Raw genomic sequence first — 18,058 nt, 5'->3', positions numbered from 1 at the left:
AAAGACATGACAAAAAAAAACTCACCATGCCTATTACGAAATACCTCTGATTGTTTACTTTCCAAAAGGGTAATTTGGGGGGCATTTGTATTGTCCTGGCATTTTAGGGCCGTAAGAAATGAGTTAGGCCATCAGTATATCAGGATTGATCAATTTTCAAACAAACAGTGCATCCATAAAGTATTCAACCCCCCTTCACTTTTTTCAGTGTTATGTTGCAGCCTAATACTACAGTGGTTTAAATTCATTTTTTGTTCATTAATCTATACTCAGTACCTCATTAAAAAAATTAAATATTACATGTCCTTCAGTATTCAGGATTTTGTTGATGCACCTTTGGCAGCAATTACTGCCTCGTGTCTTTTTGGGTATGACCTGGATTAGGGGATTTTCTGCCATTTCTCTTTGCAAATCCTCTCAAGCTCAGTCAGGTTGGATAGTAACTGTAAGTGGACAGTCCTTAGCATTGTGGAGCATGTTTTCATTGAGGATATCCCTGTATTTTGTTTCATCAGACCAGAGAATCTTGTTCCTCACAGTCGGAGAGTCCTACAGGTGCATTTTGCAAACACCAAGTGGGCTTACATGTGTTTTGTAATGAAGAGTGGCTTCCATGTAGCCACTCTGCAATAAAGCCCAGTTGGTGGAAGGCTGCAGTGATGGTTGTCTTGAAACTTTGTCCCCTCTCCACACAAAATCTCTGGAGCCCAGTCAGAGTGACCATCGGGTTCTTGGTCACCTCTTTTACTAAGGCCCTTCTCCCCTGATTGCTCAGTGTGGCTGGGTGACTCTTGGAAGAGTCCTGGTTGTGACAGACTAATTTCATTTGAGAATTATGGAGGCCACTGTGCTCTTGGGAACTTTCAGTGCAGCAGAAATATTTTTGTAGATTTTTCCAGATCTGTGCCTTGCAATAATCCTGTCTCAGAGCTGCAGTCACTTCCTTTGACCTCCATGTCTTTTGTTCTGATACTGTATGCATTGTCAGCTGTGAGGCCTTTTACAGAGGGGTGTGTGCCTTTTCAAATCATGGCCAATCAATTTAAATTACCACAGGCAGACTCCAATCAAGGTGTCAAAGCATCTCAGCAACGATCAAGAGGAACGGGAGGCACCTGAGCTACATTTCAAGTGTTGTTGCAAAGGGTTTGAATATTTATGCTAATGTGATATTTCAGTTTTTCATACATTAGCAAACATTTCTAAAATTCTGTTTTTGCTTAGTATTCAGACCCCCTTCACTTTTTTTTTAGTTTTGTTATGGGGTACTGAGTCTAGATTAATCTGAAAAAAATTATTAATTTATACAACTATAGTATCAGGCTGCAACATAAAAAAAAAAAAAAGTGAAGGGGGTCTGAATGCTTTAGAAATGTGCTGTATATGTCATAGTTTGTAGACTAAAACTTTCACACAAAGCAATTAATATATACTTTTTTTATTTTACCAAAGACACATAGCAGAATACATTTTAGCCTAAATTTTAGCCTAAATTTATGAAGAAATTTGATTTTTCGGGGTTTTGTTTAATTGCATATGTATTGTAACAAAATATTGGGGTTTTATTTCCAAATGTTCCAGTTTTTTTTTTTGTTTAATATAAAATATGTTGATCAAAAATGACCAAAAGGAAAGCTCTATTTGTAAGAAAAAAAAAAATCACATAAATTTCACTTGTGTACAGTGGTGCATGACTGTGTAATTGCCAGTTAAAATAGCACAGTGCTAAATAGCCAAAAATGCCCTAGTTGTGAAGGGGGTAAGGGGCAAGTGTTTGTTTAAAATGAATGCAAACTGCAGTGCCTCTGACATCTAGTGTTGCTGTTCCTGTTTATTTGTACCTGGAGGTACTATGGTGTCCAAGCCTTTGTAAGCAAATATATGGAAAAAATCCAGCTACCATTCACCCTAATCTGAATTTGAAAATTACCAGTCAAAATCTAGCGGCTATTGCCAAAACAGATATATATAATTATTATTATATATATTTTTTTTTTTTTGCAAAGCAGAGGAATTAATATGTAGCACAGATACAGTTTTTTTTTTTTAAATGTTATTTCACAAGATCAAGTTTCTGCTGGAACTTTCTTCTGAGCTGCTCAAAAGCCAATGGAACTGGATCATATACATCTTCGCACATTTCCCTCAAAGAGATGCTGTAAACAAAAAAAGAAAAAGTATAAATAAATCCACAATTCGCATGGTATTAAACCTTAAAGCAAACTTTTTTACTGCAGCTCAGCATTTCTTAGATATGATGGCTGCGTTAGGCTTGCTTTCTTCTATTTTCATCTTGTGATCCAGCCTGTAAGTCTGTTATTTTTCAGCTGAACAAGCTATCCAGCACTGTGTATCAGTTAGAGATGAGACAAATCATTTACCACTGACGGGTGTTTTCAGTGATCAGCTTTTATACTTATAAAGTATTAGCTGGAGTTTGGCTTTAATTTTTTAGGTGTATTTAAATCTGCTAGTACATGTAACACTCCTCTCCCCTCAGACTGACAATGCTGCTGTCCAAATGTGCCTCCTGTGCTCTCTGATACATGAGGTCATGAGGTGTGGTAATGGCCAGATCATCATGTGAAAAAAAAGGGAAAAGCCTAGGAAAAGAAAACTAATGCAGTCACCGCATATAAGGATTGGTAAGCTGCAATATATAACAAATTTTTGGCTTTAACCACTTTACAACCACGCTATAGCTGAAAGATGGCTGCAGCGCGGTTGTCCAGTTCTGGAAGGGTGTCTTATGACATTGTAAAAGTGCCCGGTAGGCAAGTGGTTAAAATTACTTTAGGAATATTAAAAAAAAAAAAAACCAGAATATTTGCTGCTGTCTTTAACATCCAGGAAATAAATCAACCCTGCTATAATTTATTTGCCTTTCTTTCAAATTTATGCTGATTTGGTTGTATGAAGACAAGTTTTTATAAAATAAAAAAAAATACACACGCACTCCAGATATAGAGGCACTCGTGGGTCTTGCAGAAGAGAGAGGTCTGTATTTTTGTTGACATTTCAATGAAGCTCAGTCCATCTTTGGACTCTACCAGTCCTGGATTTGTATGGATTTCTTTGTAGGTATGCGAAACGGCATTTACTCCAAGTGTAGAGTGCAGTGGCTACCCTTGAGGTTGTTGCCCAGGAGTCAGGAGAACTCCACCTAGGAGAGCCAGAGCAGCAAGGGGCTGCTAGCTGTGTAGAAGAGTCTGCAGGAGACAATGGGTCCAAGGATTTCATCCCTATACCTAATAGCAGTCGGTGCTATTGTCTAGCCTGTAGAGGTCTGTGCGTCCCTCCATGGATATGCCTCCTCAGACCATCACTGACCCACCACCAAAATAGTCATGCTGGATGATGTTACAGGCAGTATAACGTTCTTCAACCTTTCATGTCTGTCATGTATACAGGGGGAACCTGCTCTCATCTGTGAAAAGCACGGCGCAGTGGCGGACCTGCCAATTCTGGTGTTCAATGGCAAATGCCAGTGGAGCTCTATGGTGCCAGGCAGTAAGCACAGGGCCCACTACAGAATGTCAAGCCCTCCAGCCACCCTCATGAAGTCTGTTTCTGATTGGTCAGAGACATTCACACCAGTGGCCTGCTGGAGGTCATTTTGTAGGGCTCTGGCAGTGCTCATCCTGTTCCTCTTTGCACAAAGTGCAGATACTGGTCCTGCTAATGGATTAAGGACCTTCTATGGCCCTGTCCAGCTCTCCTAGAGTAACTGCCTGTCTCCTGGAATCTCCTCCATGCTCTTGAGACTGTGCTTGGAGACACAACAAACCTTCTGGCAATGGCACATATTGATGTGCCATCCTGGAGGAGTTGGACTGCCTGTGCAATCTCCGTAGGGTCCAGGTTTCGCCTCATGCTACCAGTAGTGACACTGACCCTAGCCAAATGCAAAACTAGGAAAAAAATGTCAGTGGCCTCCACCTGTAAAACCATTCCTGTTTTGGGGGTTGTCTCATTGTTGCCCATCTAGTGCACCTGTTGTTAATTTCATTAACACCAAAGCAGCTGAAACTGATTAACAACCCCCTCTGCTATTTAACTGACCAGATCAATATCCCAGGAGTTTAATCGACTTGATGATATACTATGATATACAGTTGTGTTCAAAATAATAGCAGTGTGTTGAAAAAAGGGAATACAGCTCAAAATCCTTCTAATAGCTTTTATTTCCATACACACAAATGCATTGGGAACACTACACATTTTATTCCAAATCAAAACATGAAGAAAAATATATCAAATTTGTGTTCTTCCTCTAAAAAAATTGAAGAAAAGTGAATATAAGACTGTTCAAAAAAATAGCAGTGTTTATATTCTTCTTTACAAACTCAAACATTCACTATATAAACTGAAAAATGTTTGAAGATTTTGCTTTCCTTTGAATCACTTAATATTTAGTTGTATAAGCACTGTTTCTGAGAACTGCTGTACATCTGTGTTGCATGGAGTCAACCAACTTCTGGAACCTGTGAACAGGTATTCCAGCCCAGGATGATTGGACTACATTCCACAGTTCTTCTATATTTCTTGGTTTTGCCTCAGAATCTGCATTTTTGATGTCACCCCACAAGTTTTTTTATTGGATTAAGATCCGGGAATTGGGCTGGCCACTCCATAACGTCAATCTTGTTGGTCTGGAACCAAGATGTTGCACATTTACTGGTGTGTTTGGGGTCGTTGTCTTGTTGGAACACCCATTTCAAGGGCATTTCCTCTTCGCATAAGGCAGCATGACCTCTTCAAGTATTCTGATGTATTCAAACTGATCCATGATCCCTAGTATGCGATAAATAGGCCCAACACCGTAGTATGAGAAACATCCCCATATCATGATGCTTGCGCAACCATGCTTCACTGTCTTCACAGTGTACTGTGGCTTGAATTCAGTGTTTGGGGGTCGTCTGACAAACTGTCTCCGGCCACTAGACCTAAAAAGAACAATCTTACTTTCATCAGTCCACAAAATGTTGCGTCATTTCTCTTTAGGCCAGTCAATGTGCTCTTTGGCAAATTGTAACCACTTCCGCACATGTCTTTTTTTCAACAGTGGGACTTTGTGGGGGCTTCTTGCAGATAGCTTGGCTTCACAAAGTCGTCTTCTAATTGTAACAGTACTCACAGGTAACTTTAGCCCTTCTTTGATCTTCCTGGAGCTGATTGTTGGCTGAGTCCTTGCCATTTTGGCTATACTTCTATCCATTCCAATGGTAGTTTTTCGCTTTCTTCCACGTCTTTCAGGTTTTGGTTGCCATTTTAAAGCATTTGCGATAATTTTAGCTGAGCAGCCTATCATTTTCTACACTTCTTTATAAGTTTTCCCCTCTCCAATCAACTTTTTAATCAAGGTACGCTGTTCTTCTGAACAACCCATTTTCCTCAGAATTTCAGAGAGAAATGCACTGTAACCAGCATGTACAACATTTGCTGCCTTCCTTCCTTAAATAAGGGCAATAATTGCACCTGTTTTTCAAAGAATGAATGACCTCACTAATAGAACTCTACACTGCTATTATTTTGAACATGCCCCTTTCAATTAGTGATTCAGTTACACAGAATCAGCAGCATGCATGTCATGACTGTTGGGTCTGTTGGATTTCTATTACTCTACTACACCTGCTAGTAAATTATTTGCCATATAGAAATATAATTTCTACCAAAAACAGTGATTGATCAGGTTAGTGATGTCTGACTGCTATTATTGTGAACACAACTGTGTGTGGCCTCACTGAAGTGTCTTCTTCTGTGAAGCCACATATATTCATACCAGTTTTTTGCTAGGAGCGCACTGCATGGTGTGCTCCCAGTACAGAGACCGGGCTCTCACACCTATGATCAGGAACCAAGACTCCCGGTTCACAATCACCTGGTCGCTGTGATTGGCTATCATGGCGGTCAGTCACTGTACAGCCCGCCTATGTGTGTTTTTCTCCTCTGACTGGAGAGAAAGATACATTTTATCTTTCTCTTGTCTGGGGAGAAAAATTTAAATCAGAGGTACTACACCTTTTAAAAAGCAAGGGCCACTTAAGTGATTTGGTAACCAGTTGCAGGCCCCAATGAATGAAAGGGTTCAGAATTTCAACTTTTTTGCAATTTCAATAGCATAATTAACATTTTCATCCTGCAGCTGCTGAATGCTGGCAGGAGAGAGAGAGGAGGAGAAGCTAAATTTCAGCAGTTGCAGGAGGAAAATGGAGAGGAATGGTTCTTGTATAAGCCGCTTCCACTGCCCGAACTGTACAAGTGAAAAACAGAATGTGACAGGGAGGCTGCATGGAGCCCCCTAGAGCATGGGGCGGGGTTGCAATTGCAACCCCTGGTGCTACACCAGTGTTAACAAGCCCTAACCGTCCTGAGCCCTCTATAAGGCTGCTTTCATGCTGATGTGCTAATGTTTACCCACACTGCAGGTGCAGAGCAGTGGACCTGCACTTTGCTATAGACTATTATATCTTGCCAGTATGGTTCATTTTCTGAAAGCGCACCAAAACTGCATTCAGGAGTTTTGGTGTGCTTTCAGAAATCTATAACAAGATAAAAAAATGCATTAAAAAAGTGTATATAGAAGTCTCAATTAAAAATGTCCTGTGCTTATTTCCACGCAATAATAAACCATAACATGTTCACTGAAAAAAGTGCTCTGTGCTCTTACTGCCCTCCTCTCCAATGATTCACAGCATTTTTTTTTTATTTTTTTCCCCCACCAAAAAAAAAAAAAACAAAACAAAAAAAAGATGTCATAACAATTCCCTACCCTATCCAAAACTAATAGTTTTTGGTTTTAGATACACTCCAAAAATGAATGTATAGTCAAAACTATTTTTTTTTTTAGTTTTTCGATGCAGTAGATCAATATAATGACTTGTTGGGAGAAATCTCTCCGAAATGACGGGAAATCTCCTCTTAGTTGTCCCCAATGGAAGACCTCCCCTCCTGCCCTGGGGACAACTCCAAATGGATTCCCCACCACCCCCCATCCAGGAAAAAAATGGTCACCTGGACAAATATAGAGGAATCCTTTCAGCGGAGACGGACAGCAACAGGGGCTCCAACCCTTCACCACTCACTCCACCCAAAACCAAAAAGGGTTTTGTCTTTATGTACACTAAGCATCAGTGGTAAGTCATAAATTAAGAGTTAAAAAAAAATAGAATCAGGTGATATTCTAGGGATGTGGGAGCGTCTGTGGTGTTTGGGATACCATGTGGTGTTTGGGATACCTCTCCCCACCAACAATGTACCAGACTACTCCCCCCCCAACACTGGTATACCCCCCCACCACCACTGATATACCTCTCCATCCCCCCACTTACACTGATATACTTCCCATCAACACAGGTATACTGGTGATGACTGGGGGGGGGGGGGACTCTCCCTGATGGGGGTTGCAGACAGCAGTATACCCCGATAGTGTGTCCCATTCCCCCCCCTGATCTGTGAATGTATTCCCTGTGTACTGACCCCCTCTGCTCCTCAGCCTCCAGCAATGGTTCAGCTCGGCCCCGAGCTGCACCTATCCGCAGTGCCGCATCCAGGTGAGCAACCGGCAGATCATCCACAAACTCTTCTTTGATGTCGACCTGGAGGACGACTCCACACTTGATGCTGAATCTCTGAAGAATGAAGTTGACCGAATAAAAGCCAGCCTTCACATCAAAGAGAGGGAGAAGCGGGAATGTCAGGACTTGGTGGAGTCCCTGCGGCAGATTCTGAATGAGAGGAATGTCACCATAGAATGTCTGGAGAAGAAGATTGGAGACTATGAGATGCTTTGCACATTGCTGAAGAAACAAATGAAATTTTTTGACGTGTAGCAGGCAGAAACCAAAACTGCCAAGGAGGAGGCCCGCAAACTGCGCAATAAACTGCGCTCACTAGAAAGTATTGAGGTTTTGCTGTAATCCCGGAGACATGAGGTGGAGGAATATGGTCAGGGATATGGGGTCCGGACCATCTGCGGTCGAGCAGTTGGCCATATACTGCGTGTCTCTGAAGAACAAGTATGAAAACCTGAAAGAAGCTCGGAAAGTATCGGCAGATATGACGCAGAAGCTGAAGAAGGAATTGTTCGCTGCAAACCACAAGGCTCAGAAAGCAGAGATGGAGCTGCAGAATATGTGGGATGAGCTAGGTGCCTCTCAAAAGGAGCTGCAAAATGCTGATAAGGAAATCATGAGTTTGAAGAAAAGGATCGAGTTCTTGCAGAAGACACTGAGCACCCCGACTGCCACCATTGAAGCCCTTAGCCGCTTGATATTTGAGAGCCCTGCTCCCATTGGACTAAAAAGGCCAAAACTCCGCCCACCAATGTTAGGCGAAGATATAAATCTCGACCTTACCTTTGATATGGACACCCCGGAACCAAACCCATCCAAACCAGTAATCGCTCCCTTTAAGAAGTTGAAGCTCGATCAAGGAAATTCCCCAGTCAAGAGCCAAGCAAAGAATACCTTGCAGGAGTCTAAAGCCTTAAAGACTGCACCAGGTCACAAAAACATTGATGAGGAAGATGAACCCAGGTTGGCACATAATTTTTTATATCGTTCAGTGAAAAAAATTACCCATGTGCCACCACCTTCAACTCAGAAAACTCACCAGATACTTGTTTATATGTGGGTCATAAAGCATTTGTTCCCCTTTAAGGGAAGGGGGGGGGGGTCCCAGACCACTGCTGCTCTCTCTCTCTCCACGCAGGCATCACCATAAAAAGGAAAAGCACATGTAGTGTAAAACCTTCAATTTAATAAAATACATCCATCTTGCCTGTTACCTCGGAGACACAACTAATGGAACTCTGTTAGCGCCTTGGTTTGCACCTTCATTTTAGACACGTTGAACCCCCTCAGTTTGCATCCATCCTGTGAGTACCCTGCAGGGGAAGATCCTCACTTGGTGATAGTGGATTACAGGTGCATGGGAGAACATAGGACAAACAGTGGCGATTCCACTCCAGGTCCTGAGGAAACTCCAAGTACCTCTCAGGTTCATAGCAATTCCCTTGTTCTGTGGCAAGGTCTTACACTGACACTGCTCCAGCCCCTAAATCAGGCTCCCTTATAGGCATGCAATATGTGGCCTGTCTGACTAAAGCAGAATTCTCTGCTAATATATTTGATCTATTCAAAAGGATTTTGCCATTTCTGGAGGTACTAACACACTAAACACTCTTCTGCCTCTCCACCCACTGAGTATTTTCATTCCTTAAAATCTTAGTACATGTTCATTTCCTGAATGTAAGGGGGATGCTGACTTTTTAGCAGAGGTTGCAGATGATTTTTACCACCAGAATTTCATAAAGTTACTTCTTCAGCTTCTCACTGCATGGTGGCTACAGATGACCCATTGATTGAAGCAGTGCCTTCTAGTCTGTGGGATACAGCCAGTGCTGCTCATCCCCCACGTATTCCTCCGAGCATACAAAAGGTTATTCCTAGAAAGCCTTTCTATATATAATTTGTATGCCTTGTTTCCTATAGAAGGGATTTTTACCAAAAAAAGGACTGGTCCCACTGTGAACCTAGTCATACTTTCACCAAATAATCTGCTGATTCCATTGATGGCATTCCCTTCTTTAGAGATTCACGTGTTTGGAGACTCTATTGCAGCCCTTCTTATTGCCACCTTGCTGATTGCCCAGACCATGGCAAACCAATAGAGAATCTTTTTTTATAGATGACCCCAGTCTTGCTGCTAGTTTACAACTCTTGCCCTTAGCACTACTCTTCTGTGTAAATACCATGGGAAACATGATCTGGTAAATCTCCAGAATGTCCTTTATTTTTGTTCATATGTTCAGAATTCTGTGGCTTAAAGCAGAGTCGGCAGGACACCCTCATGAAAGGTGGCATTTTGCACATGCCCTGTGTTTTTTTTTTCTCCGCTACATATTCTTACTTGCTGCTTCACAAGGTGGACTGTTTTTCATATACCTCCTTGCAGCTTACATTCACAAGTGGTAGTCATCTGTTTTCCTCCTAGGAAGGATTACAAGGACTGCACAATGGATCCTTATCAACTCAACAATGCAATGTCTCATCATGTTAAAACATTAATTCTAATTACTGCAATAACCAGCTTTCAGGCTGATCTCCTGTAGACTTGTCATTAAGTCTACTGCAGCTGTGTGGCTTCTGCCTGGTTTTCTGTACATTTACCATTATATCTCCATTATGAGAAATCTAGTAGCAACTGAAATGTATTTAATTTTACTCCCCATCTATCCACACTTCAATGTAGTTTTTACATCGCTGAACTTGCCATACCTTGTGGGGCTATATAATTAGACCTTTAATCAAATCCTGAGTCTTCATGTCCCAGTGAGCCTTGGAGACCTTTTTTCTTAAAAAGCTCCTGAGTCAAATGTCTGACCATAGGTCCAAACACTGATGCCCGCACTTCCAACTGCAGTTGACAACTCACCTTTCTCAGGAGTCCTTCCCCTGACCTTGTACTGCTCAGGATACATGGAACTAATCCTCCTATCATTATAGTTACAGTTACTTCAGTACTGACCCCATGTTCATAAACATGCTGTTATGACAATTTCCCTCATGTTCTGCTGGCAGGCTAGTTCAGGACAGCAAATTCCCAGCTTCTCCACTCAAGGTCACTAGAATTCTATTCGTTATAAGCAGAAGTTTACATGGTTATCCTTTTCCACAGAGATCACCTAGGCTCTCCTCTAAAATCTGTGCCAGAGTCAAGGATCACCAGGCTGCCTGTTTTATGAGCCGAGAAGATCTTCTGCTCTTGCCTACTCAAAAACAACTAGCCTTGGCACTAGACGATTTCTTTCATTGACCTAGTACTGGAAAAGGTTGCAGGCCCCTTTTATTAGTTACCTTATCTGCTTGTTTGTAGGCATTTTGGCAAATGGCTGCCATATACATTGTCAGTTATGGCACTGTGCTATAGACTCTCACCTAGAGATCCTCCAGCATCTCTAATTCCATGATATTCTTCAGTTAAGCATATTCCAACCTCTGGGTTTGGTGCCCCTCTCTTCTGAGGGACATGCAGATGGCTCTATGCAGATTAATCTATGTCTGCCCACCCTGTGTTCCCTTGGAAACTTCCATTCCTCATTGGGGGTGGGGGGATCCCTCTATTGGATTTACCCCTTCTCATCCACCCACAATGGTGGTTATTTTACCCTTCTTCCATGGCTTCTGCCCTGGAGGAACAAATCCCTCCCTCCCTACTTAAATCCATTGGGGTTTTCTGTTGCTAACATTGGTCCTTCCAAAGGTGGCCATTGCCTGTTCTCTGTTCATGGTTTCATAACTTTGTTTTTGACAATTGGCTATATGAACATCTTCTGATCCCTGCTTCAGCTAAAAGGTGTTTCTGCTGGTGTAGGTCTGTTTGGGTCTCTTCTTCCTGTGGGCCTGTTGCTACAGTTTTGGCTGTGTTGCTGCCCACTCCTCAATTTATTGCTTGGGAATGTTCCTCGGTCTAAGAATCAACTCTTGTGTCCTGTAATTTACTAATTAGATAATAGAAATTTTGACAATTCCTTTGTGATCTCCTTACTGCTTGCTTAAAAACCTGGAGCTTCATGTAGGCATACTGGTACGCCAGTATGCTTTTGCCAGTTTCCAATCACCTGAAATTAATGGAATATAATCTATGACCTATGATGCAACTCCTGTGTCCTCTACTGTACTCCAAGTTAGAAATACCAGCTAAAACTAAGGTGTAATGTCTAGTTTTTAACCTTGTTGAACTGATAAAAGTAATAACTGGTTCACTGAAGCAGAAACTTTGATAAATTAAACGGTTTCTGTATTTTTCACAAAGTATATCTTTTTTAATTTCATTGCAAATAACATTACCTGATGGCTGCAATTGAAAGTGAGAAATCCCTTAATTTGTAATAAGCATCTCCTTCATTAAACCTGGAATACAAATATACATAACATTCCATAAAACATTTAGTTGATACCTAGACATACAGTCATGGGCAAAAATATTGGCACTGCTGCATTTCTGTCAGATAATGCACCATTTCGCCCAGAAAATTTTTGCAATTACAAATGTTTAGGCATTCTCATGTTTATTTCTTATGTTGGTATGACACAAAAAGTGGAGAACCAAAAAGCCAAATCTGACACATTCCACACAAAACTCCAAAAATGGACTTGTCAAAATTATTGGCACCTTCTCAAAATTTTAAGACATAATTGCATTCCAAGTGATTCCATGTGATGCTCCTGTAATTAAACTCACCTGTATCAATTAACAGGTGCTGACAATATAGAAATCACACCAGCGACAAGTTAAAATGGTGAGAAATTGACTCAACCTTTCTCGTGTTTCTCTGTGTGCTGCATGGAGAAGAGAAAGAGCAGCAAAGAACTGTCTGAAGATTTGAGAACAAAAATTGCGGAAAAGCATGGACAATCTCAAGGCTACAAGTCCATCTCCAGAGATCATAATGTTCCTGTGTCCATTTTGCGCAACATTGTCAAGAAGTTTATTGCTCATGGCACTGTAGCTAATCTCCCTGGACGTGGATGAAAGAGAACAATTGATCAAATATTGCAACAAAAGATTGTTTGAATTGTGGCTAAAAAAATCTTGATCAACTCCCAAAAAAATTCAAGCTGACCTTCAGGCACAGGGTACAACTGTGTCAGCTCGCACTATACGTCACCATCTGAATGAAAAGGGACAGTATGGTAGGAGACCCATGAGGACCCCACTGTTGACACAAACATAAAAAAAAGCCATTTTGGAGTTTGCCAAAACTTGCCTGAGGAAGCCAAAATCCTTTTGGGAGAATGTGCTGTGAACAGACGAAACAAAATTACAGCTTTCTGCTAAAGCCCATCATTCTACTGTTTTCAGAAAAAGCAGTGAGGCCTTTAGAAAAGAATACAGTCCCTACAGCCAAACATGATGGAGGATCACTGTCGTTTTGTTTTTTCTTTGTTGCTTCAGGCACTGCATGTCTTGACTGTGTGCATGGCATTATGAAATCTGAAGACTACCAGAGAATTCTGGGGTGCAATCTAGGGTCCAGTGTCAGAAAGTTGGGTCTCCGTCAGAGGACATGGGTCTTACAGCAGGACAATGACCCAAAGCACACGTCAAAAAGCACCCAGAAATGGTTTAGGCTCCGTTCACAGCAATGCATTTTTCAGTGCTTTCTGCTGAAATGCACTACAGTCCATTTAACATGGTTTCCTATGGAACATGTTCACATCTATGCTTCTTTGAGCTACTGGGTTTTTGGAAAGGATCAGAGACTTTTTTAAAAGCAAAAAGCAGCATTTTAGATACAAAAGAATTCAATGGAGAAGCTGTTGAAATGCATGGTAGTGCATTTTTGCAGCAATTTGTGTTTTGCATTTTTATTCTGCCCAGCAACAAAAAAATTCCACTGTAACAAAAAAAAGAGCTGAACAAAACGCGGTAAAAACACATAAAAACCACGTGTAGAAAAATGCAAAATGAACTGCGAAAAGCATAGGTGTGGACAGGACCTTAAGACAAAGCGCTGGAGAGTACTGAAATGGCCAGCAATGAGTCCAGATCTAAATCCCATAGAGCACCTGTGGAAAGATCTCAAAACAGCAGTTGAGAAAAGGAATGTGAGTGGAATGTGTCAGATTTGGCTTTTTGTTTCTCCACTTTTTTGTGTCATACCAATACAAACAAAAGGAAGAAACATGAGCATGCCTAAACATTTGTAATTGCAACAATTTTCTGGGCAAAGTGGTGCATCTGACAGAAATGAAAGGGTGCCAATATTTTTGGCCATGACTGTATAACAATTAACAACTTACGAAACAAATAGGAGTTAAGATACCAATTATTGGGTTATTAATTCATAAAGACTGGCCTAATTTCAAGTAACAGAATTCCCTTGATCGACTTATTCATGTAACGCAGTAATGATTCCACAGCAATATTTTGGTATATGAATTGAATGTTTGTATGTGAACATTTCCATGTGATAAACACAGTTTAAATTACTTATACAAATTTGTGAATTGACCCTTACAAGAGAAAAGAGCACCCTATATACAATTTAACATATAGGTTTGTAGGCCCTAATTCAAAAGATGAAGTTATGCTGTTATAGGGAAATTTTATTTGTGCCCAAGAATGTATACTTTGTCTGGAATTCCTGCAGAAATGTAACAGTGCTCTTTCTGGTATGTCAGTGGTGGCTTAGACACCCCTGCACCTACAGCCTCATAACTGTATTTGGAGTGTTTGATCAGGACAGCCTCTGACTGCTGGTTTCATGAAATTTGCTGGTATGACTGGTTCTCCTTGCTAGAGGCTCTGATATAAAACAAACAAAGCCCTGACACTACCCAGATGGCCACCCCCACACAGGGACAGTGCAGCACAAGGTATGATAAGTCAGTATGGGGTAACGATCAGCTGCAGAAAGACCACTCGCAATACTGGTGACTAGTATTTTATATATATATAATATATATACCCATTATCAGAAACGATTGCTTTTATGGAACCATGCTTGAAAAAGTCAAGGGCATAGGAGTTGAGGTGCAATGCTCTTCCACATGCGTCTGTTTTCTCCAAGTAAAAGATTGGGAAATACTTCTGAGGAATTTGAATGGTTGATAGCATCATCTGATGAAAGAAAGGAAAAAAAATATTAAGTCTATCATATTCCACAAAAGATTTGTCTCGCTGTCGTTGAATTAATGCAAATCTTGTCTGAAACATTATTAAAAAAAGAAGTTGATCATAGCAACAAATCATGTTTTGATTGCCATTTAAAGTGGAGTTCCACTCATCCTGTCAAAAAATAAAAGTCAGCATCTACAAAAACTGTAGCTGCTGACTTTTAAAAAACAGCCACTTACTTGTCCCTCGGTCCCGTGGTGTGTTCCCCGCAGCCCGTTTCACCTGCCGTCCTGGATTCCTAGAGGCTGGCATCTTCAGTGTGGGCACCCGGCAGTGACTGCTTGCAGCTTCACAGCCAGGTACCCACTGCCCATGTGCAAGTGGCGCTGTGCTTCATGAATGGTCCTGTAGTATTCTGGGACCTGTCACATGTCCCAGAAGACTACGGGGAGGGAAGGAGGGAGGACACCTTCCGTTTCCGATCGCCTAGGCGGTCCGACCGCAATTGGGAGCGGGTACCTGTCAAATTCGGGTACCCGCTTCCTCCTCCGCCCCCCAAAGGTGCCAATCCTTAATGGGGCGCAGTCCTTAAAGCGGAGCTTCCCCTTTTGGGTGGAGCTCTGCTTTAAGTTGTGGGGCAATTAACTGTTCCTCTTTATGCTGACCAAGCTTGCTCTTTTTGTTCCATCTCCCTTCCAAGATCATTCCTTTCCAAGTTGATTTATTGAAATTAAAATCTGTTGCAGCTCTGTATAGAAACCAATCAGCTTCCAGTTTTTTTTGAAAGCTTAATTGCAAAAGCTGAAGGTAGAAGCTGATTGGCTACTATGCACAGCTGCATCAGATTTTGCAGTTTTAGTAAACCAAACTCAATATGTTGTGCTTTGCAGCTCAAAGTTCAGAGTTTATTTTCACAAAGGTCAGTAGGTACATGGAATTCGTGTATTTTGCCCAATATTGGTTGGGTTTCTTTCATGCGCTTTGTTTTTTTTTTTGTCCAACTATCCAGAAATGTACAGGTAGGTTAATTGACTTCCTTCAGTGCTGGCCCCAATTTGTATATTTGACTCTAGGAGAAGGACTGATGTAAATATATAGGCATGCCCATGGGGTCGGCTGGATGTGCCTGGACACACTCTAATCTAATCATCCTGTATGCATTAGCATTAACCGTACCAGTATCTGCACCCCCCTGCTGTCCGGGGACCCCCTGTGTGCCCTCCTCCCCCACAGCATTGCCAGCTTCCCTCCTCTCTAGGATTGGATGCAGGATGTAGAGTGGGGGGGGAGGCTTCAGTAAATTTATCAGGTTTACCAGCCCCTTCCTTTCCTTTATGAACACAGTGAGTAATCGGTACCTGTGTCCTTTCATCACTAAAGCATAGTAAACTGCATTTACTATTCTTCAGTTTGTGAATGAACAGGAAGCACTTCCCATTCAGTCATCTGTGCAGCTGAGTCTGCAGAGGAAGGAAAATGTCCCTAAGGACTCATTTTCACAGCTACATAGGCCATCCAAATAAAAGGGATTGTTCATGTGACTAGAGTCATCTATTACTCAAAGGGGATGCAGCAGCTGTACAAACACAGCTGCAGGTCCTAATTTAACTGGTGTGGAGGCATCGGTGAATTGCCCTCAATGCACACTGTGTTCTGGGTCGTACACCTGCACCCACACGACTGTGAAATTATGACCTGCGGCTGTGTTCGTACAGCTGCTGTGTCCCTGCAGCCTAGCATAGGCTGACTGCAAACAGCTTCCAGGCACATAAAACACTGATTCACATTGTACAGACTACAGCACCCATGTGAATAAGCCCCAAGACCTAATTCACACACAGAACTTTATTAACTCCATAGAGTTCTATCTTTTAGATTTAGCTGGAATTTGTTTGTTTGTGTCCATTAATAAAAATGTGAGTGTATTTTTAGTGAAAATATAATGTGACCTTTCTGGGCTGTGCCTGTCAGGTAGGCCGTATGCTGTACTGTGATATCTAACAGCAGCCCTGCTCAAATAAAGAACACTTTTTAATCAGTATAGCATCAAGTCAATTAAACTCCTGGGATATTGATCTGGTCAGTTGAGTAGCAGTTGGGGTTGAGACGACCCCCAAAACAGGAATGGTTTTACTGGTGGAGGCCACTGACATTTTTTTGCATACTCATCTTTTCTGACTGTTTTTCATTAGTTTTGCATTTGGCTAGGGTCAGTGTCCCTACTGGTAACATAAGGCGATACCTGGACCCTACAGAGGTTGCACAGGCGTTCCAACTCCTCCAAGATGGCACATCAATACGTGTTATTGCCAGAAGGTTTGCTGTGTCTCCCAGCACAGTCTCAAGAGCATGGAGGAGATTCCAGGAGACAGGCAGTTACTCTACGAGAGCTGGACAGGGCCGTAAGAAGGCCCTTAACCCATCAGCAGGAACGGTATCTGCTCCTTTGTGCAAGCAGGAACAAGATGAGCACTGCCAGAGCCCTACAAAATGACCTCCAGTAGGCCACTGGTGTAAATGTCTCTGACCAAACTATCAGAAACAGACTTCATGAGGGTGGCCTGAGGGCCCAATGTCCTCTAGTGGGCCCTGTGCTCACTGCCAGGCACCATAGAACTCGATTGGAATTTGCCATTGAACACCGGATTTGGCAGGAGCGCCACTGGCGCCTGTGATTTTCACAGATGGGAGCAGGTTCACTCTGAGCACATGTGACAGACGTGAAAGGGTCTGGAGATGCCATGGAAAACGTTATGCTGCCTCTAAAATCGTTCAGCATGACCATTTTGGTGGTGGGTCAGTGATGGTCTGGGGAGGCATATCCTTGGAGGGGAGCATAGACCTCTACAGCCTTTACAATGACACCCTGATTGCCATTAGGTATTGGGATGAAATCCTTCGACCCATTGTCAAACCCTATGCTGGTGCAGTGGGTCCTGGGTTCCTCTTGGTGCACGACAATGCCCGGCCTCATGTGGCGAGAGTATGTAGGCAGTTCCTGGAGAATGAAGGAATTGATACCATTAAATGGCCCCCACACTTGCCTGACCTAAATCCAATAGAACACCTCTGGGATATCATGTTTTGGTCCATCCAATGCCGCCAGGTTGCACCTCAGACTGTCCAGGAGCTCAGTGATGCCCTGGTCCAGATCTGGGAGGAAATGCCCCAGGACACCATCCATCATCTCGTTAGGAGCATGCCCCAACATTGTCAGGCATGCATACAAGCACGTGGGGACAAATAAAAACTACTGAGAACCTGCAATGAAATTTCAGCAAAATGGACTAATCTGCTGCATAATTTTTTCACTTTTGAATTCAGTCCTCTGTAGGTTGATCATTTTCATTTCCATCATACAATGGGGCATCCTTACGTTCCTAACACATCACCCAGTCCATATCAGTATAGATATCAAACATGAGATTTTTCC

General features: G+C 42.1%; 1 protein-coding gene and 1 pseudogene across 1 annotated transcript in view; one reads left to right on the top strand and one right to left on the bottom strand.

Moving 5' to 3' along the window:
- Positions 1–1,422: 1,422 nt before the first annotated feature.
- Positions 1,423–18,058, bottom strand: part of DDX60 (DExD/H-box helicase 60) — a 186,578-nt gene continuing 169,942 nt past the window's right edge. Inside the window, exons 35-37 of the mRNA XM_089670348.1 lie at positions 14,477–14,628; positions 11,853–11,915; positions 1,423–2,156 (exon numbers count right to left, since the gene is read on the bottom strand). Coding sequence (XP_089526474.1) covers positions 2,054–2,156; positions 11,853–11,915; positions 14,477–14,628 — 318 coding nt within the window. The 3' untranslated portion in view covers positions 1,423–2,053. The remainder of the gene's footprint in view (positions 2,157–11,852; positions 11,916–14,476; positions 14,629–18,058) is intronic.
- Positions 6,904–10,818, top strand: LOC149468213 (E3 ubiquitin-protein ligase TRAIP-like; annotated as a pseudogene).

Source organism: Staurois parvus, unplaced genomic scaffold (assembly GCF_062004578.1).
Source record: "Staurois parvus isolate SC_StPar_1 unplaced genomic scaffold, SC_StPar_1.0 ptg000090l, whole genome shotgun sequence".
NCBI classification, from domain to species: domain Eukaryota; kingdom Metazoa; phylum Chordata; class Amphibia; order Anura; family Ranidae; genus Staurois; species Staurois parvus.
The sequence above is the reverse complement of the archived record's forward strand: the minus strand, read 5'-3'. Positions and strand labels throughout refer to the sequence as shown.